Source organism: Micromys minutus (assembly GCF_963924665.1).
Source record: "Micromys minutus genome assembly, chromosome: 11".
NCBI lineage: Eukaryota > Metazoa > Chordata > Mammalia > Rodentia > Muridae > Micromys > Micromys minutus.
In genome coordinates, this window is record NC_137980.1 from 51,043,145 (window position 1) to 51,064,553 (window position 21,409).

The following is a 21,409-nucleotide window of genomic DNA, read 5'->3' on the forward strand; positions in this document are numbered from 1 at the left end:
TGGTGCCGATCTTACAGATGCCAGCAGAGTGGAAGTTTTGGTGGAACAGACCAGAAGTGTTAGTGGATAAATGACGATGCCACGAAAGAAACAAGGACATTGACACCGACCCCATGGTACCTTTTTTTCCTTTCCTTCCTTCTTTTCTTTTCTTTTCCTTTTCTCTCTCTTTTGAGATAGGATTTTTCTATGTTGCTTTGACTTTTCTGGAACTCCCTCTTGTAAACCAGGCTGGCCTCAAACTCAGAGAGATCTGCCTGCCTCTGCCTCCCAAGTGCTCGATCTAAGACGTGCACCACCACACCCAACTTTGATATCTTTATGATATACGAGTTTCAAATGGGAGGGGGAAAGTGGGTGGTGCTCCTGCAAGCCCAGCTATGGTCTTTTCCTGCTTTTCAGGTCCTCAAAGTTAAGGCCAAAGCATAGGTCTCAATGTGGATCTGTCCCAATGCTAGCTGTGAGACTCCTACCAGATAAAAGACATATGTTTGACCAGCTTCTCAGGCTTGGATCCTGGCTCTACCTCTTCCTACCTATGTAGCCTTGAACAAACAACCCTTTGGGAGTGACAACCGCAGCACCTTTAGGGATAGATAACTTAATGCTTGGTGCTAAGCATTCTGTCGGCATTAAGTATGACTTAGTAATATTTCAGGTAACTATCGGCTTAGAGTGACCCTGAGACTCAGAAACCCCTGTCTGCATAGGCTTAGAGAATTCAGATCCCTTGATCAGGGACACAGACCCAAAGCAAGTAACCAGACTGGGATTTAAATCTGGGTTGGACTGACTGCAAGTCAAGCTCTTACCTGTAGACTAGAGCTTGCTCTCATAGATGAGCAGTCTCCTGAGGAAGCAGAGTCAAAGGGGCCCAGCAAACATGGACTTCTGCCATAGCCAGGAGATCCCATGTGAATGAGAGGCAACGATTGCAGGCCTGGATACCAAACGTAGGACTTCCCTGGGCTGCCTTACCCCGACACTCAGCATCTAGGATTGACCCTCAGCACCTCTGACCCTCCCTAGCATTTCTGCCTCCTGCACACCCACGTCAGACCATCCTACCAGCTGAGAGTTCAGCTTACTTGGTCTTCGGGCCCAGCAACTTGGGGAGACTATTTTCTGTTTTGTTGATCTTCCCATGGAAGGTTATTCCCTGTTGCTCTCTGGCTTTCTGAAGACGCAGAAGTTTCAAATAACTGAAGTCTTGTAGAGGATATGATTTGATCTGGAATTCCTTAAATCTCTCATTTGGAGACATTTCTGTTAAGAGAAAGCACAGAGAAACATGCCAGTGGGCCTTGTGTAGCATGGGACAGAGGAAGAACACCAGAGATAACTGCCTATGCTCTGGGGCATGAAGGAAGGCAAGCAGGAGCTTTGCGGCTGTTCTGTAACCTCAGCACTTGGGAGGAGTGTCGGGGGAGTCTCTAGGACTTTGAGGCCAGCGTTCTAGACGAGCCAAGGCTACAGAACCAGTGACAGAGAAGGGAGAGAGGAGGAGGAGGAAGAAGGCAGGCTCCATAAACTGCCCTCACTGGTAGCCCGTTAGATCTTTATGTCATTACATCTAGATAAGGAAATTAGCTTATGTAGGAGAAATGAGATTTTAGAGCAGAGAATTTAAATTGCCTTCTAAAAGACCTAATTTGAACTCAGTTCTATTTGATTCAAAGCTCCCTTCTTTCTATTAATAGATCACATTTAGGGCTAGAGGTGTAGCTTAGTTAGTAGCGTGCTTGCCTAGAGTGTACAAAGCTTGATCCCCAAAGGCCCATGTAAATAGTTGAGCATGGTGGCTTGTACTTACTATCCCAGCCCTGGGGAGGGAGAGTCAAACAGATCCTCAGGACTTGTGGGCCATGTAGCCCAGCCTACTTGGCAAACTCTATGCCTTAGTAAGAGACTCTGGCTTAGAACAAGGTGGGCCAGTGTGGTAGCTTAAATATGTTTGCACCATAGGGAGTAGCACTGTTAGAAGGTATGGCCTTGTTAGAGGAAGTCTGTCACTATCTTGGTCAGGATTTCTATTCCTGCACAAAACATCATGACCAAGAAGCAAGTTGGGGAGGAAAGGGTTTATTCAGCTTACACTTCCACATTGCTGTTCATCACCAGAGGAAATCAGGACTGGAACTCAATCAGGTCAGGAAGCAGAAGCAGATGCAGAAGCCATGGAGGGATGTTGCTTACTGGCTTACTTCCCATGGCTTGCTCAGCCTGCTTTCTTATAGAACCCAGGTCTACCAGCCCAGGAATAGCACCACCCACAATGGGCTGGGCCCTCCCCCCTTGATCACTAGTTGAGAAAATGTCTTACAGCTGGGTCTCATGGAGGCATTTCCTCAACTGAGGCTCTTTCTCTGTGATAACTCCAGCTGTGTCAAGTTGACACAAAACCAGCCAGTACAATTGACCCCTTGTCAACTTGACATACAAACACATCACTATTAAGCCTTAAACCTTATTTTCTTATTCATCCCCAAGATCTAAATAACCTAAAGAATTCCACAGCATTTAGAAAATCTTACATAATAAAATTTCAGTCTCTTTAAAATATCCAACCTCTTTTAAAATTCAAAGTCTTTTTTCAGTTCAAAGTCTCTTAACTGTGGGCTCCACTAAAATACTTTCATCACCAAGGAAAGTCAGAACTGGAACTCAAGCAGGTCAGGAAGCAGGAACTGATGCAGAAGCCATGGAGGGATGTTACTTACTGGCTTGCTCCCCCTGGCCAGAGAGATGGCTGAGTGGTTAAGAGTACTTGCATCTCTGAGAGAAGACACTCACATTTCATGGCTCACACCTGCCTGTAACTCCAACCCTTACCTCTATGGGCACCAGCATGCATGGACATACACACACTCACACACATGTAAAAGCAAATTAAAAGAAAAATTTTTACAAAGGAAGATGAAAGTATTCAGCCACAGAAAAGCTGAGAGAAATTGTCACCACGTCTGCTCTTCCAGAGGTCCTGAGTTCAAATCCCAGCAACCACATGGTGACTCACAACCATCTGTAATGGGATCTGACGCCTTTTCTGGTGTGTCTGAAGACAGCGACAGTGTACTCACACATAAAATAAATAAATCTTTAAAAAAGAAACTGTAATCATGTGAATTATCAGAACACTTTATTCATTGCGTACATTTAAAAGGTGAGCAGCTGAAGCGATACTAATGGTCACACATTGCTCAGTTTTTAAGACATTCGAGAATGCAGTGTATGGGAGGAAAAAAGTAAAACCCACTGTATGTGATTCAGTGTGTGACAGCTCGCTGCAGACAGACATGTTACGGTCATGCCACCTTCGTGAGACAAGCACTAAAATAAACAACACAGAAACAGCAAAGAGCCCACAAGACAATAAGAGGGAACCATATAAGAAATCATGTAAGACAACTCAAAAGGCAGGGTTAAGTAAAAGAGGCCAGACAGAAGAAACAGGAAAGAGGTAGAAAGACAGTAGATTTCAGTCTTACATGGATTACACGTAAATGTTTTAGACATCTTGGGAAAGGCAGAGATTGTCAGGCTGAATTAAAACTGAATAAAGGTAAGGACTCAACTCTATGCTGCTTTTAAGAAACTCATTTTTAAAAGACGCTGGCCACTGAGCGGTGGTGGTGCCTGCCTTTGATCCCAGCATTCTGAAGCAGAGGCAGGCAGAGCTCTGAGTCCAAGGCCAACCTGCTCTACAGAATGAATTCCAGGTCAGCCATGGCTACACAGAGAAACCCTGTCTGGGCAAGGAGGGGTGGGAAAGTGACCCTCACTGCCAAGCCTGGTAACCTAAGTTCAACCCTGCAGGATCCCCCACTACGTGGTGGAAGGAAATAGCTAACTCCTAAAACTTGTCCTCTGATATGCACACATGCCCTTCCCACTTAAAATAAACAAAAGGTTGAAAAAGATTAAAATTGGCCTATCCTAGTGGCCACAGATACAGTTCTGGAGTACAGTGCTTCCCCAGCACATACAAGACCCTAGGTTTGATCCCCATTACCACAAGAAAAAGAAAGAAAGAAGAGAAAAGAAAGAAAAGGAAAAGAGGAAAGAAAAGAAAGAGAAAAAATCCATTTAAAATACAAAGATACCCAAGAAGTAAACGCAAATGGATAGAAAGGGAAATATCAAACTAATAGTAATCAAACAAACTAAATTAAATAGTATCAGAAAAAGTAGATTTTGAGCAAAGAATGCTACCACAGGGAAAAAAAGTTCATTTTAGGCCAAGAATGCTGTCATGGCAGACCTACCTAGTCTGTGCAGTTTGGGGTTCAAGGTCTAGCACCTCAAAAGAAGTTCATTTTTCTCATTGTGATTAGGTCAATTCTGTGGTTCCCTAGGACCTTGAAGTCAACGTCAGCCTGTGATGAAGAGGGGAGGGGGAGAGGGAACATGGCAGCTGGAGATTTTCTCAGCGCGGAGTGAACAGCTGACAGAGCAGAGAATCAGGAAGGACACAGACCACTCGACTAACATTCACAGCACGCAGCACCAAATAACAGCATATTCTTTTCAGATGCAAATGGAGCATTTACCAAGATAGATTGCTTTCTGGGCCATAAAACAAGTTTCACCACGTTTGAGAGGATTCAGACTGTACCGAATATTTTATCATGAAAATAATAAATAGAAAGATAGCTGGAAGGCCCCCAAATCTGTGGGAGCTAAATAACACCCCAATTAATATTCAGTGGGTCAAAGAAGAAATCAAAAGAGAAATTTAAAAGTATTTTGAACTGGACCATAATAGGAACATAGCATATCCAAATCTGTTCAGTACAGCCTTATGTCTATGGAGTGATATGAGAGCTGATGTCCCTTCCATCTGCCAGCCACCTTGTAATGAGGGTGACAAGTATCTACCCTTTATTCATGCACCCAGGGAGTGGTCTCTCAGTTCTGTGTATTCATTTTTTAAAGATATATTCACTTATTATATATAAGTACACTGTCTTCAGACACACCAGAAGAGGGCATCAGATCCCATTACAGATGGTTGTGAGCCACCATGTGGTTGCTGGGAATTGAACTCAGAACCTCTGGAAGAGCAGTCAGTGCTCTTAACTGCTGAGCCATCTCTCCAGCCCTGTTCATTTGTTTAATACCCAAATAATACTTTGATATAGGGAACATAATTTACATTTTATAGGGCCCAAGGGCATGACTGTACAAGGTGACAATCATTTGTCCAGTGTCACACAGGCCACATCTACCAAATGACCCTTGGAGAGGCTGGATTATAATCTCAAGGGATTGCTGGAAGGAAGTTCAGAGCTGACACTTGGTAAAATGTGTAGCTCCTGAGTCACTGAGAATGTCTGTTGAGGGCTGGGGCCTCTTTACTCAAATGTGTGTATCACACACACACATTACACATACACACACAAACTCACACACATACCATACATACACATACCACACACACACATACACTCACACACATACCACATACATAGTACACACACACACTCACACACCACACAAATACACAAACTCACACACATACCATACATACACATACCACACACACATACACTCACACACATACCACATACATAGTTCACACACATACCATACATACACATACCACACACACACATACACTCACACACATACCACATACATAGTACACACACACACTCACACACCACACAAATACACAAACTCACACACATACCATACATACACATACCACACACACATACACTCACACACATACCACATACATAGTACACACACACACACACACTCACACACCACACAAATACACACACAAACTCACACACATACCATACATACACATACCACACACACACATACACTCACACACATACCACACACACATTACACACATACACACACACAAACTCACACACACATACCATACATACACATACCACACACATATACACTTACATTCTCACACACACACACATTACACACACACACAGGGTCCAGACTCAGGAAACTACCACCTTAGGCAGATTCTAGGTGTTTTTTCCTGATACTGTTTGTGTTCAACAATAAGAAATGGAGTATGAGTAAGGCTGGAGCCTTTGACAAACATGAAAGCTCTTGGTTTTCTCTCAGTAAGCTGGCCTTGCACTCTGAGGTCTCCATTCTTAGTTTCTATGTGACCCTTAGACAAGAGTCTTGCCTCTCTGAGCCCCACTCCTGTATCTGTGAAATGGAGACATAATTGTATCTTATTGACACTTTGCTGTGATGACAATTCTTAGTTGCCAACTTGTAACATCTGGAATCATCCTAAACCTCCAAATATAGGGGCACACCTGTGAGAGATTTTTTTTTTTTTTTTTGCTCAATTTGAATTAGGAAGATACACTCTAATCCAGATCTTTGAAGTAGGAATACACTTTAATTCAGATCTTTAGAGAAGGGAAAACCCACCTCTAACCTGGGCCACACCTTCTGCTGAAGGTCTGTATAAGGACTGGAAGAAGGAAGCTTGCTCTCTGCCCGCTTCTTCTCACCTCACTAGCAGGACCGTTCCTTCACTGACATTTGAGCCTACTCCTTTGGGATTCCAGCGGAGACATCCAGCCTTGTGTACTTAACAGCAACTGTTGACTACTTGGGCCTTATGTTCATAGGCAGCCATTGTGGAATAGCTGGACCACTGCCTGTAAGTCATTCTAATAAATCCCCTTTCTAAATATGTAGAGATTCAGTCTATAATTTGTTACTCTAGAGAACCTTGACTAATATATCCTTTAGATGAGTTACACTTACGTATAAACAGCCAAACTACTAGGTACGTGCAGAATTCAATAAATGGTAGCTGCTACTCATGGCATCTATATGAACTTAGATGGGCGCTAGAGAACACACAGATACAATCACATCTCAGAACAGACCTAAAACCATCCACAGTAGCAACATGAGTGTCTATTGACTGTGAGTCACTCTGAATACATGCAAGACACCCGAGAACATGGAGCTTAAATTCTAGGAAGACAGCGATTTTAACAACCAACTCAGATTCAGTGTATGACTTCAGTGGGACAGACAGAAGACAAATTCAGCAGACACAAATGGGATATAGCAGGAGCCGAGGGGAATGCTGCCTCAGCACGAGAAGTCTGGGAGAGTTCTCTGAATAAAGATGCTTTGGTAAGGTGTGAGAAGCAGAGAGCCAGGGAAAGACAGGGGCAGGAGGAGGCACTTCCATAGACCGGGGACTAGAGCCAGGAAGGGACTCAGGGGACACACCTTTCCCCTGCCAACTGTATTGTCAACTGCCAGATGTGGCCACATGACTTACCATTGTCGTGAACTCTTAGAGGCTTGTGGTCCAACAGCTCCAGTTGCTGCCAGACCCACTTGTAATAGGCCTGGCAGGTCCCCAGGTTTAGCAGTCGCAGGATTTCACAGCTGCCCTGGACACATCAAGGGACACAAACAAAGGGTTAGACCCGGACACCCCAGCTGGCCAGGCTTTGACCTCACCTGACCCCATTTTGTTTTATTTGGTGTGCTCCTTGATAAAAATGCTATCTCCACATAAACAACACCTGTAGAAGCATAAAAACTAAACATGGTACTAACACTGACCAAAGTCACCCTCGAGGATGGAATGGCACAATTGGTGGCGCTGTGAACTGCAGGTTACACATCCTGTTGATTCTGCCTGTTCCCTGACTTCTACAATTAACATTGTGGTTAATTTCCAATCTTAGACATGATGGCCTGTGAGGATAGAGAGATGACTCAGAGGTCGAGAGCACGGGCCACTGTCCCAGACAGGCTCAGCCACCAGCTACCACACAGCTCATTACCAGCTGCAACTCTAATTCCAAGGGATCTGACACGCTCTTCTGGCCTGTGAGGACACTGCATGCATGTGGTACACTTATGCAGACAAAACTCCCTTACACATAAAACAAAAAATTATTTTTAAAAAGCAAAAAAAAAAAAAAAAAATCAGCTAGGTTCCAAAGAAAAGCAAGTACAACAGATGTGCCAGCCTGGTCTACAGGACAAATTTCAATGCAGCCAGGGCTACACAGAGAACTTTTCTGTCAAAAGACAAACAAAAAGAAACCCGTTATACTTCAGGCCGAATATTATTTTATGCTATTGCTTTTCTTTGTACATGTGTACATGCTTGTGTGTGTGTCCTGTGTGCATGTGTCTGCATGTATAAACCAAAGGATGACATCATGTATTTTCTTTAAGATTTAATCATTTATTTTATATATGTGAGTACATTGTTGCTCTCTCAGACACACCAGCAGAGGGCATCAGATCCCATTAGATAGTTGTGAGCCACCATGTGGTTGTTGGGAATTCAGGACCTTGGAGGAGCAGTCAATGCTCAATCCTCTTTCTTCTTCTTCTTCCTTTCTTCCTTCCTTCCTTCCTCCTCTTCTTCTTCCTCCTCCTCTTTTTTTTTTTTTTTTGAACCAGGGTCTCTCACTGAACTTGGAACTCTCAGATTCACTACATTCCTTGACCAGGGAGCCCAAGACATCTTCCTGTCTCTGACTCCTCAACAAACAGGTGAGTTAAAAAAAAAAAAAAAATGGCAGATGTATGTACTAATATATTCAAATGAGGTTCAGAGGCTGGTAAAAGTACTCTGTGGTAAGACTGGAGAGGTAGCTAAGAGGTTAAGAACACCAACTGCTTTTCCAGAGGACATGGGTTCAATTGTTGCTCCTACATTGTAGCTCACAGCCATCTGTAACTACAGCCTCAGGGGATCCAGCACCCTCGTCTGATCTCCACAGGCACTGCACACGTGTTGCACAGACACACATGCACATGGAAATACATCTGAAGCCTGTGGTGATATTAGAAGTGTCTTTGGGGAAAATTTTGTGTGAAAAAAGGTACAAGGCTTCTTCTGGGGGCTGGAAATGTTCAATATGTTGGTTTGGAGATGGTTGACAGGTGTAGAAATCGTCAAGAGAAATGGCTCAGATTGGAAATTGCACTGCATACATTATACTGTTCTATTCTACTTCACTGAGCGCTTTTACATTTATTTAATCTTATGTGTTTGCCTGTCTGCAGATGCCCCACATGTTTGCAGGTACCCTAGGAGAGCCAGATGATGTTATGGCTCTTGGAAGGAGTTGTAGGCAGTCCCGAGCTGCCCGGAGTGGCTTCTGGGAACAGAACCCAGGTCCTCAGCAGTACTTGTTAGCCACAGCGCCATCTCTCCAGGCCCAGAATGCATTTTCTAAGAGATCCAGATTTGGCCATCTCTAATTTGTCAGCATTTCTTATAACTTATTTTGGTTAAGACAGAACGAAAGATTCAAGGTGTAGGCACCACTGCCAGGCATCTCTCTATTCTATAGAGCCTACCGAGTTAGTTCCCAGATGCCGGAGTTCTTCCCCTCGGCAGGCAGCAGGACAGGGCTCTTTGGGCACAGCCTCCTTATTTGCCTTGGTCAGTTTCATTAGAGAGGAGGCTTGTGAAGGTGTGAGCAGGAACTTTAGAAGCCAGCCTTTAATTCCTGCTCTTCTGCGGATGAGCATGTGGATACGGGGGCTGGACCTAAGCTTCCCTGCACACAGGAAGATGTGCAGCTTAATTTTCACGTGGGTCCTGAACAACTGGAATGGAACTATCCCAACAGCTGCCTGTGTGTGGACATGTTCTCCTAGCTGGGCTGCCTTGTCTGGCCTCACTGGGAGAGGAAGTGCCTAGTCTCCAGGAGACTTGAAGTGCGAGGGTGGGGGGAATACCCAGGGCGACCCCACCTGCCCAGAGGGATTAGGGGTGAACAACTGGGAGGAAGGCAGTGAGTAGGCTGTAAACTGAGTAAGTAAAAAAAACAAATTAAAAAATTTTAAAGTACCCTAGTGTGCTTCAGAATTCTTGGAGCTTTGTTAACTACTTACAAGCTCTCCCTCCTGGACTTTCGGATTTAATAGCTCTTGGATGGCAGGTCTGAAAATTTTTATTTTTTGATCACATACACGTGTGTGTGTGTGTGTGTGTGTGTGTGTGTGTGTGTGTGTGTGTGTGAATAGAGTTACCATCTGAGGCTAGAAGAATGTATCAGACTCCCTGGAGCTACAGGTGGCTGGTAGCCTTGGCAAGAACAGTACATGCTCTTAACAGCTGAACCATTTCTCTTACGCACCTTCTTTAAAATAAAAAGATTTTGAATATTAAACTCTTATTGCAAGCCTTTTTGACAGATGAATAATGAAAACAGTGAGAACAGAAGGAAAGCCATTCCCCTGGACCATGGTGGTACCGGTGGATGGTCCTATAATCCCAGCCTCCTAGAGCCTGAGGCAGAGAACAAGAAGTTTAATGTAGTCCCTTTTGAATGTGTAGAGACCAGAAGCCAGTCGAGTTGAGTCCCACTGATGAATGCACTTAATGAGGCAGAGTCTGGAAAGTGCTGGTGAGCCAGTTGATTACTCTGAACATTGGCTGTGGGGCTGGGCTTCCTCTTTCTCGCCTGAGTGTCAGGCATTTGCAGTTCAAGTCCCCTCCCCGCCTCCATCCTACTGAACTAACAGGCCTGAGATAAATCCCGTTTTACTCCTTGATAGCCAGCCAGCCTTGATCCCTTTGGGAGAGGGGCCTGGCCCCCGAAGAACAATACTCCCCCTAGTGGTGCTGAAAAGATTAACAATGAGAAACACACCTACACGTTCACATACACAAATGTTACCCACGTGAGGACTGCACAGGAACCCTCAACTCTGGAGACAGGAGAATTGAGCGTTCAAGGCCACCTTGGGCTGCAATATGGAGACCCTGTCTCCGAAATAAAACAATGGCGGATGTACAAAAATGTATAATTAATATAAACCCCTTTTTTAAAGGGGTGGGGGGCGTATCTCAGCGATAGATCACAGAGGCCTGGCTTCAGTCCTTAGCATGGCAAAAATAGGGGGTGTCAAAAACTACCTGTACTGAGTAAAATATGCTCACTTGATAGACATTCCACACGGCCCACCGGTTGTCAGCCGCTCTGGGAGCTGCATGAATTCCTCACCAGTCCATCCTCACAGACCAACCAGGATCTGGCGAATGAAGCTGGATGCACTGTTTCCCTAGTGAGTTTCATAAAACCTCAAAGGCCATCCACTGTCTGACCGCTCTCAGCCTCACATGAGGCTTCTTGCAGCTTTTCCCACCTGCTCGTCAAAGGCTCAGCTGACAGAGGAACGTGTCACAGCACAGATGTGGAGGCCGGAGGACAACTCAAGGGGTTGGTTCTCAACAGCCACCATGTGAGTGAATCCCAGGGTTTGAACTCAGGTCATCAGGCTTGGCGGCAAGCTCCTTTACTCACTGAACCATCTTGGTGGCCCAGAGATCCTTTTTGTATTTAATTTTTTTCTTCTTAGAACACCATGGCCCCAGGGCACCTGAAGGCACTAATGGTTTTAGATTTAGGAATTCCTGGTTTGTCCCAGCCAGTTGTTCTGACCCCCCTCCTACTGATGTCCAAAGGGTTCATTTGCCTCCTCCTGTTGGGCATGGGTCTCCTTTTCCCACTGGGTCTTCAGAAGGCACACAGCAGGCACTTGAAATAGTACTCATTTAATTAAGTGTCCTGTCCCACCGGTTTCTTAATCACTCCACCAGGGGGAGGGGCCTCTGCACATTTCCATTTGATGTCTGTGAAGTCACAATGAAATGGAAATGTTTTCTGGAGTCCCTTTCCCAAATCTGCAGCTCAGAGGTAGAGGGGAGTGGGAGAGGAAGGGTCAGTGGTGGCCCCTTTACACTTCCTAGTTCCAGTGACCTCTTGGGGGTCCATTCTGTTCAGGTCATTAGAAAAAGCCTCACCCTCTCCATCCTGATTTTTGTCCCCATCAAGATAAACTTTTGTCTTTTCCTGCTCCGAAGTCCTAAGACAGGCTACAGGGAGGGCTCCTCCTAGAGATGAGCAACCACGTGCTCAGTCCCCTATCCTGAGGTGACACTGCCTTCTTGAGGACAAATGCGTTGCTTTCCCGGTGTGGGACTGCAGCGTACTGGTGCTCTGTCTATATCTCCCCCCAGGAAACTCAAGGCTTGGACAGGAAGTCCGTGGGCTGCATGCAGTTCCACGGGATGAATCTGACCAGTGTTCGGGCTCCACTTTTGACTGAAGGCCTCTGGAGTTGCTTGCAGGAGCTACATGAACCCCCAAAGAGCTCCTGCTGTTATTCCATGTCTCTTATGTGGGTGTTCTAAAATATCTATAAATGTGATTATGATTAATAAAGTTATTATCAGTTAAACAAAAAAGTATTGTGTTACCAACTCATAAAATGCCTGAAAAATATAACAGCTGGGGACAGCCCACACAAGACAATTCCAGGGCATGTCATCTGTGTACACCTTGGATCAATGGGTCTCATCCTCCCTTCAGCTCCTTTAAAGCCTCCAGACTTTCTGCTCCCCTCTCCAGTCCTTGGAAATAACTTATAAATATCCCTTGGCATCGGCATTATCGGCTTTGACTATGCTGCAGGTCCAGTGGAAGAGACAGAGGAAATGAGCCTTCCCCATCTGTGCACCGGTTCATACCCTGGACCAGCAAGAGCTTGGCCAAAATGCAGCAAACATCATCAGTGGCCTGCACTGTGAGGATCTGACAGGTCAACTCCAGAAGAACTTTGGAGTCACATCAAGCTGTGTTGAACCTTGCCACCTCCCCTCCACTCCATGACCCTAGACAGCCATAATCTTTTGCCTCGGTTTACTCTTCTGTTAAATGAGAACAATGGGAGATTACTGTGGGGCTAAAATGAGACACAGACGTGAAACATAAATGAACTTAGCTGTGGTTACAGGTACCCACGGTCTACTGCACTGAGACCATTAAATGGGAAGCTTCGGAAACGCACAGACTAAGTTTGAAGTTGTGCATCTTTCCGAGTCTATTTCTTGCCATTTTATCCTGCTGTTCTTGGTGCATGAGCCATTCCTGCCGTATATACCACCTACCTGGGAGGCACGTTAAATCTCTCAGTTAATAGCTTGACTGTTAACGTACCACAGTGCATATGTGGAGTGACTGTTTTACTTAACAGTGGCCCCAAAACACTAAAATTGTGATTCTTGTTATATAAATACATTTTCTATAAATTTCATCTTGCATCATTACAAAAAGAGTGAGGCTTTGGTATTTAACAGTTGTTTTATGATTATTTAGTCTTTTACTGTGCCCTAAGTTATGAATCTGAATACAGGGATGTATGCAGAGGAAGATGTAGTCCATAGAGTTAGGTCCTGCACTCAGTTTCCATCATTTGAAATGGACTCCCATTCCCACCTCCAACAAAAAGGGTGCACTGTACATCCCAACCCCTTGAGGCACAGCTACCCCCTGAGGCACAGCAACCCCCTGAGGCACAGCTACCCCCTGAGGCACAGCGACCCCCTGAGGCACAGCGACCCCCTGAGGCAAGCTCTCTTTGCTTTTCTCATAGACATGAAGCCAGAGCAAATGGTCAGCAAATCACCGGTGTTGCATATACTGTGGACCAGGCTCAAACATGTCTGCCTGGACTTGGGGCTTTAAATTAGACCTGCTCTTCCCGGCTTTGGTCCCAGGTCAGACCTCACCTTGCAGATAAATGTGATAAATGCCGAACTCCCAATGTCATTAGTCACCAGCTGGCCATGCGTGAACTTCTCTATTCTCCCCAAGGCCACCAGCAGTGAGAGCTGCTCATCAGACCAAGATTGGAACAAATCCAACTTCCTGGGGGGAGAGAAAAGCCTATTAGAACCTGTTACCCAATATTAGAATGTTCCAGAAAAGGACCTTGTTCTTTGACTCTTGTGAAAATGCCTGGGATGGAAGATTTCACCAGGACACATGCAGTCACTTCACCTAGTCTGGAGTCAATGTCCAGCATTTCTTCAAGGCCTCCTCTTCAGCTGAGCCCCCACCCCTCATTGCTGTTCAGACTCTGGAGTTACTCAGTACCTGTGTCCTCTCACTCTGATCCTGTATCCAGAAATAATCTTCCAAATTCTGTCTCTGCTACTTTCTACAACTCGGGCTTGGCAAGCTCGTCTCATGCCAAGGAATGTCCGCTCAGGTGTGGTTTCTTACTCCAACACACTGGATACTTGGGTTGGTTCTGCCCTACCTTAGGTCTTGGAGCTTAAACAAACCTCTGTCTGCCTCTGGCCTGTGAGCTTCAAACATTTAGCTCTGAGCCTGAGGAGAGGCGAGATGTCTGGAGTCTTTTGGAGTTGTTTAAAGGCCCACTCCAAAGAGGCCATCTCTCCCCCTGACCTCGTGCACCTTGAGTAGAAACTGCCTCTCTGTGGTTGGTGACTCCATGGGGCTGCCAACAATGACAAACTTCCATCATTATAACAGCTTATGGGCTCAAAACTCAAGTGGCCCAGGTGGACTGAGCTGCTTAACTCAAGTTAATACAGGCATCAAACATGCTGAGTTCATTTCTGGGCATAACATAGGAACAGGGACCATGCCCTGACCCTCAGAGGGCTGTCTAGAAAGGTGGAAGATGAAAAGCACCTACTGTGTGTCGTGTGCTGGGTCCTTCCCTCTATCACTTCATCTCATCATTACATCCTGGAAGAGAAGCTCTCACCATCCGGTTCCAGGAAGCAAGAGACTAAAACCCAAGAGTTAAAGCCTTACCCCGAGTTGCCTTAGACCCAAAACTGTAGATTTGGGCTGGGCCCATGTCCTGGGCTCAGAAACAACTGATACAGTCACAGCATTGAGCCGAGGCTTGGTGAAGGTTCTGTATGGTCAGCTGCTAAACTGTAAACCAGCTAAACCATAGCACATTGCTAACTAGGTTATAGCAACCAAGTGTCCTTCCATGTCCTCTCAGTGCATCTGAGTAACTGGCGGCCGTTCTCAGGATTTGCTTTGGTTCTGGAAGCTTGATGATTCTCACACTGTTTCTATTTCGCTTTGCTGTCCTCAGCTCAGATAAGCTCTACTCAATGTAATCGGTCTGTGGAGCTTCCCTCTTAGCAAGCCCAGGAGCTGAGGTTCAGGGTGAGACCCCTTTCCCCACCATTCCCACTCCTCTCATTCCACTCCCTGCCTTTCTCAGTGATGCTACCTCCCAGGACAAACACAGGGGCTAGACACCTCCGTCCACTACCGCTTTGTTTAGTCAACATTTATTGGCTGAGCATCATGTACGCTTGGCGCTATGACAACGGGAAGATAACTATGGTGGAGAGGCCAAACTGGTCCCCGTTGGCACGTTACTGTCAGATATGCCATGCAAACTGTACACAATTACAAGCCATGGAGAGTTACAGTATGGGTAGGGTTGTCAAGGAATACAGGATACAACAGAATGGGGTACCTTGTCTATTCTGAGGTGTTAACAGTTGGGGTACATTAAGTGAAGTAGAACAGTGGGACCTTGTTTTAGTTTGGTTTGGTTTTTTAAGACAGGTTTTGCTGTGTAGCTGTGGCTGTCTTAGAGCTCACTCTATAGACCAGGGTGTCCTTGAACTCACCTGCCTCTGCCTCCCAAGGGCTGGGATAAAAGGAGTGCACCAGCACCACCCATACTTTGTTATTTTTCCATTAAACATGGCATGTCATCATGCCCTGGTATCCTCATCTACACACTGAGAAAATCAAAGGAACAGCCTCACAGGACTGAACATGAGTCAGGATACACCACGAGTACAAAGGACTTAGCCCTGGCCTGGCCCAGCACGAGCTCAGCCTGTGTCAGCTCCTCTTGGCTTCTCCTCCATCCAGGGAAGAGAATTGAGCAATGAAGGCAATACTTGGGAGTTTGGCTAGACAGAGAAGCTGGATGGGGATTTCCAGGCACCCAAGGCCAATAGCACCACCAGCATGCTTCCAACTGAGGGCAAAGCCAAGTCCAGGGAAAGGGGAAAGACACTGAATGACGTGGGTTACCTAAAAAAATTGTACCGATACTGAGTTTCCTTCTGAACTTCATCACCCAGCCTATTTGCAAGGAAATCCTCTCTGTCGACCACCAGGAACTCTGTCTCCTCCATGCAGACCACTGTGGCCTTCCTTACTGCAGTGCTCAGAAGGCCCATTTCCTGGGGGGTGGGGGAGACAAGGACAAGGGCAAGTGTGACACCACACTCAGTCCTGCGTCCATCTTCCCCGCCTCTGGCCCCTCCAGACTCCCATCCACCCTCCCACCCTTTATCTGTATGTGGGAAAGAGACGACAGGTCTGAACAGGTCAGAGGGGAAAGCGTGGAGAGGCCTCTGCGGAGCCTGTGCCATTCCTGCATCTGTGGAGTGTGAAGAGGCAAATACAGGTGACAAGATCAGCGGAGTCCAACTCACTGACGTTTGACAGGTGAGGAAGGGCCTTGGGACCCACGTGGACCGGTGACTTGTACAGAAGACAAGGCAGTTGGGGCCTAGGTGAGGTTGGAGCAGGAGTCCTCTCATACGTGGAGGCCCTTCCCCGAGGCTTACCCCGAAGCAGCCACCCCTGTGCAGCAGCGTCGGGTGAGGATCCAGGAAAGCACTGCTGCCATCTTCATCCTCGGTCACGGCCACCGTGCCCAGGTAGATGAAATAAAAGCTATTGCCCCTCTGCCCCTTCTTGACGATTACACGCCGGCGACCAAACCTGGGAAAAGGCAAGGAGGGATGGCTTTGCGTGTTCCAGACTCAGTGTTGTGTGCTTGGGGACTTGAGGGCACAACCTGAGCGTAGAAGAGACGGTCTCCTGCTCCAGTTATGCTGAGGCTTTGTGGAAGCAGCAGCTGCTTCAGTTTGGCTTGCTGTTGGTCAGGCTGTGTCTGTGAGTGTTTGGCTGACAGCGTGTGACCAGAGGTGCCCAAGGACGTAGAGAAACTGAGCAGTGACAAGCACTGGCTTTGGAGTCACACTGGGACCAAGTCCTGGTTCTGCACTTGGCTGTGTGACTGTGAGCAGGTCATCTCACTGAAGCGCAGATTCTCTCGTCTGAACTACAGGTGGCGTGCCTAGGAGACAACTGGTTCCCTTAAGTTGTCCCCTGACCTCCACGGAGATACTGCACATGCCCCTCCCAAATTAAAGATGGGGGGAGGGGACACATCTCTCTAGTAGCTCTTAGGATACACATTCTCAAGCCTAGTGCTAGTAGGATTCTTTAACAGTTCTTAAACCCAGACCCCCTGAGGATTCCAGACAAAACCAATCCAATGGGTGGAATTAAAGAAAGGAAGGAGGAATAAAAAAAAAAAAAAAAAAAAAAAAGGTGAGAAAAAAATGTCAAAGCTGACCATGAGATAATCTTTCCCTCCTGAGTCAGGCTGAAGGTAGCCATTAGTAGCTCTAGCAGCCGGTTGGTTTAGCACTATGAGGAGACAGACTGGGCCTGGGGGTCTGGCATCTCAGCTGAGAGGCTAAGGCAAAAAGATCCCCAGTTCAGGGCTTGCCTGGGCTACAGGGTGAGTTTGAGGCTGTCTAGGACAGTTTAGTAAGACCTTGTCTCAAACCAACAACAGAATGTGTCCAGAGACAGTGAGTGTACAAACTCACGTGCAAGAAAGCAAGTATGAAAGAGAGCAAGAGAGCAAGAGGCCCGAGGTCAATCCCAGTACTAGAAGACAGACCTGAGACACACACATCTTGTTCACACAGACCTAGCTGAGACTGACCTTTCAGAGAAGCCTGAAGGCCTTCCCAGGGGCTGGGTTTTCTTTATAGCTGAAGACCTCAGTCTCAAATGCTAATTCCTAGTCCAATTAGCAGGGGGCCTTAAAGATCATCTCTTTGTCCAATCTGCCCTCAAATCTCTCTATATGAAATACAATCAACATTGGCATTACTTCAGTAATGAAAATTCCAAGGCTCAAAAGGTTAAGTGGCTAGCTCAGAGTCACACTGGGACAGATGTGGCATTAGCTGCTTGCTCCATGTGAAACACTGCTGGAATGTCCTGGTCTACACGTCCATAGTCAGATCCACCTACTCTTTAAGATCATTTTATAATTATTGTGCCACTGTGTATTTGTGTGGAGGCCAGACAGGAACTCACAGGAGCTGCCTCTCCTTTACCTTGTGGGTCCAAGGGATTGAATTTAGTTGGTCAGACCTGGTCACACTAAGCCATCTGATACTGCCTTCTCTATGAGGCTCCGGGCCAAGCCATCTTGCCCAAGGAATAGCCTGACCTTGTCATAAGGGATCATGTATCAGTCAGGAGGAGCCTGGATCTACAGATAGTAGTTAACTACATGTGGCCCCTAAGACCACCAAAGCACAAACCACAGCAATTTTACACCCTGGGTTTTCAAAACAAGTCTAACATAGTCTCTTAAGGTGCCCCCAAGAAGCCACTGAGAGGGTCCATAAAACCTCCATGACTTCCCCAGTACAAGATATTTGCATGGTATTGCATGCTAAGAGCCCTTTAATAGACTTATAAAGACTAATGTTTTAAATACAGAAGATAAAACCCCATTAGAATCATATTTTGGGAGGTTACAAGATGGTTCAGTGGATAAAGGCACCTGCCACCAAGTTTGGTATCAGAAACACATGTGGTAAAAGAGAAATGACTCCTGTACATCTATATGTACGTTGTCCTCTGACCTCCACACACAATAAATAAATAAAAGTTGGGCCAGGTTTATTTGTACATGCTTTAACCCCAGCATTTGGGAGGCAGAGGCAAGCAGATTTCTGAGTCAAAATCCTGTTCTACAGAATGAGTTCCAGGACAATCAGGGCTACACAGAGAAACTCCTGAGAAATGTGTGAACTGGACCAGCTCTGATCAGAGCCCGTCTGGTCACTTCAGACTCCAGGACTGTAATGTGAGGACTCTCAGTAAGTGACTAAGCCGTGTTGCCACCCTTAGCAGGGAGCACTCAGGTGACCTGCTGTGTCCTTTCCCTCTGGGTCCTCTTGCTTCGTCCCACGTCTAGGAGCCAGGGGCTATTCCTCTCACCGACCTTTCAAAGCGCATGACCTTGGCCAGGAGCAGCTGCAGAGACTCTGCATAGTTGCGGTAGCAATCTAGAACCTGAAGAATATTGCAGAGGTCTTGGATCTCCTGGTCTGTCCTCCAGGATGGCTTCTTCTGTGTGATCGAAATGGCCCTCGGAGGGAAGTGACCCTGGGAAGACATGGCCAGAGGATTCTAGAGGGCGACTAGACTCTCCTAGCTTGCATGCTCGCCTGTTCTACACACAGAAGGGGCTGACAGGACTAAGGGTTGTATGCCAACCATCAGAGTGAGCATCTTACACACCCATCTCACAACATCTTCATCCAGACCAAGAATCATTCCTGTATGGATGAAGGAGCTGAGAAAATAGCCCTGGCACCTGCCAAAGCAGGGTATGGGGCTGTCCTGCTTCAGGACCTCAGGTCCCCCAGCACAGGCAATGCAACGGGGGGAAAGTTGCAGTGTCTCTGCTAGGATGCCTTCCTTGTCTCAGCTAGCATGCTCCTCTGTGGAGGAACCAGTCAGGCCCGACTCATTGAACTGCCACTGTCGTCAGGCTGTGCCGGCCACCGTGGATACTCCTTTGGAAGCCCTATTGCTTTTCTCAACTCCTGTGGACAGAATGTCCCTCAGTTCTAGAATTCTCTGGTTCCAGCTTTCCCCTGGGTGAATCAGGGTAAAATCTTGGCAGCCCTTTTATGTCTAGTGTTAGACATCAGCTGCTCTAAAAACTGAAACACACGGAATTCAGAGTTCTCTCACTACACTGCACTAATGAGGGGACATGAGAGATCAGGATGTATCCCGGTTAGAACTGAGTGGCCACTTCAGAGCGCCACTGGTGCTGGCAGAATTTGAACTAAAACCAGCTATGTCTGGTGCTTCTTCAGGAGGAAGCAGACAGAGCAGACCCATCCTGACCCGCACACAGGGAAAAGTCAGCGTTCCACACACCTCCTCTGCAGCAAAGTCCTGGGTATCGAATGAGATGCGGCCTTGCTTCTTTTTCTGAAAGGAAGGACACGGAGAAAGAAAAGTCAGTAAAGTGCCCCTGTGGCTCTACATCGGAAACCTCTCTACCCAGGCCACTCTGGTGAATGGGAAGCCGTGGCAGACCTCCAACCAGATATTTCGTTTATCACCTCAGCTCAAAAACCCCAACACTGCCCCCATGCCAGCATCAACAACATATTGTGAAGGCGGGGGACATGGGAGCAAGAAGGAAATGGCAGCGGGGGTGGGGGGGTGGGGGGGTGGGGGGGTGGGAGGATAAGGTGGAGAAGAGGAGAAAGAAGTGGACAGACCGGGTAGCACAGAAGTGGGGAAAGGAGGGACAAAGAGGGGGCGGATGAAGGCAAGCTTTGTTAAGTTTCTATTGCAAGTCAAGCATGGCACATCTTGGTTCTATCGCTCGACTCCCATCAATAGAACAAAATTGGTTTTATCAAGTCCTGTTCAACGGTCGGCTGGCACAGTCGTGTCCGCCGGAAACAGCAAGAGTCATAAAGCCAACAGAGCTGTTTGACAAAGTTCCAGCAACCGCTGTCCTGTCTCACGTTCAGCTTTTGGTCTCTGCGTATTGTATTCTTGGGAACTGTACTGGCTGGTTTTATGTCAACTTGACACAAGCTGGAGTTATCACAGAGAAAGGAACCTCCCTTGAGGAAATACCTCCTTCCTGCTGGAAGGCATTTTCTCAACTAGTGATCAAGCGGGGAGAGCCCAGCCCATTGTGGGTGGAGCCATCCCTGGCCCAGCCATTGTGGGTGGTGCATTATGATTCATTTTATGTCTTTTCCCAGGAAAATTGTGTCCGAGTTTTTTCTTCCTTTTTTTCCTTCTTTCAAGATTTATTTATTTCATGTACACTGTATCTGTCTTTAGACACACCAGAAGAGGGCATCAGATCCCATTACAGATGGTTGTGAGCCACCATTTGGTTGCTGGGAATTGAACTCAGGACCTCTGGAAGAGCAGTCAGTGCTCTTAACCGCTGAGCCATCTCTCTCTCCAGTACCCTGAGTCTTTCTAGGAAAAGTCTTAAACTTAAAACGTCCACTTCTAACTTGATCTTGTCCTATTTGGAAGTCTGTAAGCCCTGGAGATCATTAAGCAGAGAGCACTAATGAGCTGGGAACTCCTAAGTGAGACCATACTCCAGGAGTCTTCTTGTCTGAAGACATGTGTAAGCAGTCCTTGAGAGGAGAGGAGGAAAAGGAGGAGGAGAAGAGGAGAGAGGGAGGAAGAGAGAGGAGGAACGGCAGTAGCAAACTCTGGAAGGAGAATCTATACAGGAGTCCCCTTTCCTCCCTACTCTCTACTCTGCCCTAACCTCAGGAGCTGTCACTCTTCTGCACCAGAGGCCTGCCCCAGCTAGCACTGCCACGACAGGCCATGAAAGGCTGCCCAATTCGGGGTTCATTCTTAGGCAGCCTACTTACTTGATGATCCCCCCACCATGTGAGGCTGGATGAACAAAGCAGGTGGATTTCACACACCTGCTTTCC

At 46.7% G+C, this 21,409-nt stretch overlaps 1 protein-coding gene across 1 annotated transcript in view; it reads right to left on the reverse strand.

Annotated features, from left to right (window-relative positions):
* The window catches only part of CNBD2 (cyclic nucleotide binding domain containing 2), a gene marked incomplete at its 5' end in the record, with an annotated part of 53,157 nt that overhangs the window by 11,429 nt on the left and 20,319 nt on the right, over nucleotides 1-21,409 (reverse strand). Inside the window, 7 exons of the mRNA XM_080924860.1 lie at nucleotides 1,089-1,266; nucleotides 7,301-7,415; nucleotides 13,574-13,712; nucleotides 15,891-16,042; nucleotides 16,433-16,589; nucleotides 18,907-19,070; nucleotides 19,857-19,910. Coding sequence (XP_080780986.1) covers nucleotides 1,089-1,266; nucleotides 7,301-7,415; nucleotides 13,574-13,712; nucleotides 15,891-16,042; nucleotides 16,433-16,589; nucleotides 18,907-19,070; nucleotides 19,857-19,910 — 959 coding nt within the window. The remainder of the gene's footprint in view (nucleotides 1-1,088; nucleotides 1,267-7,300; nucleotides 7,416-13,573; nucleotides 13,713-15,890; nucleotides 16,043-16,432; nucleotides 16,590-18,906; nucleotides 19,071-19,856; nucleotides 19,911-21,409) is intronic.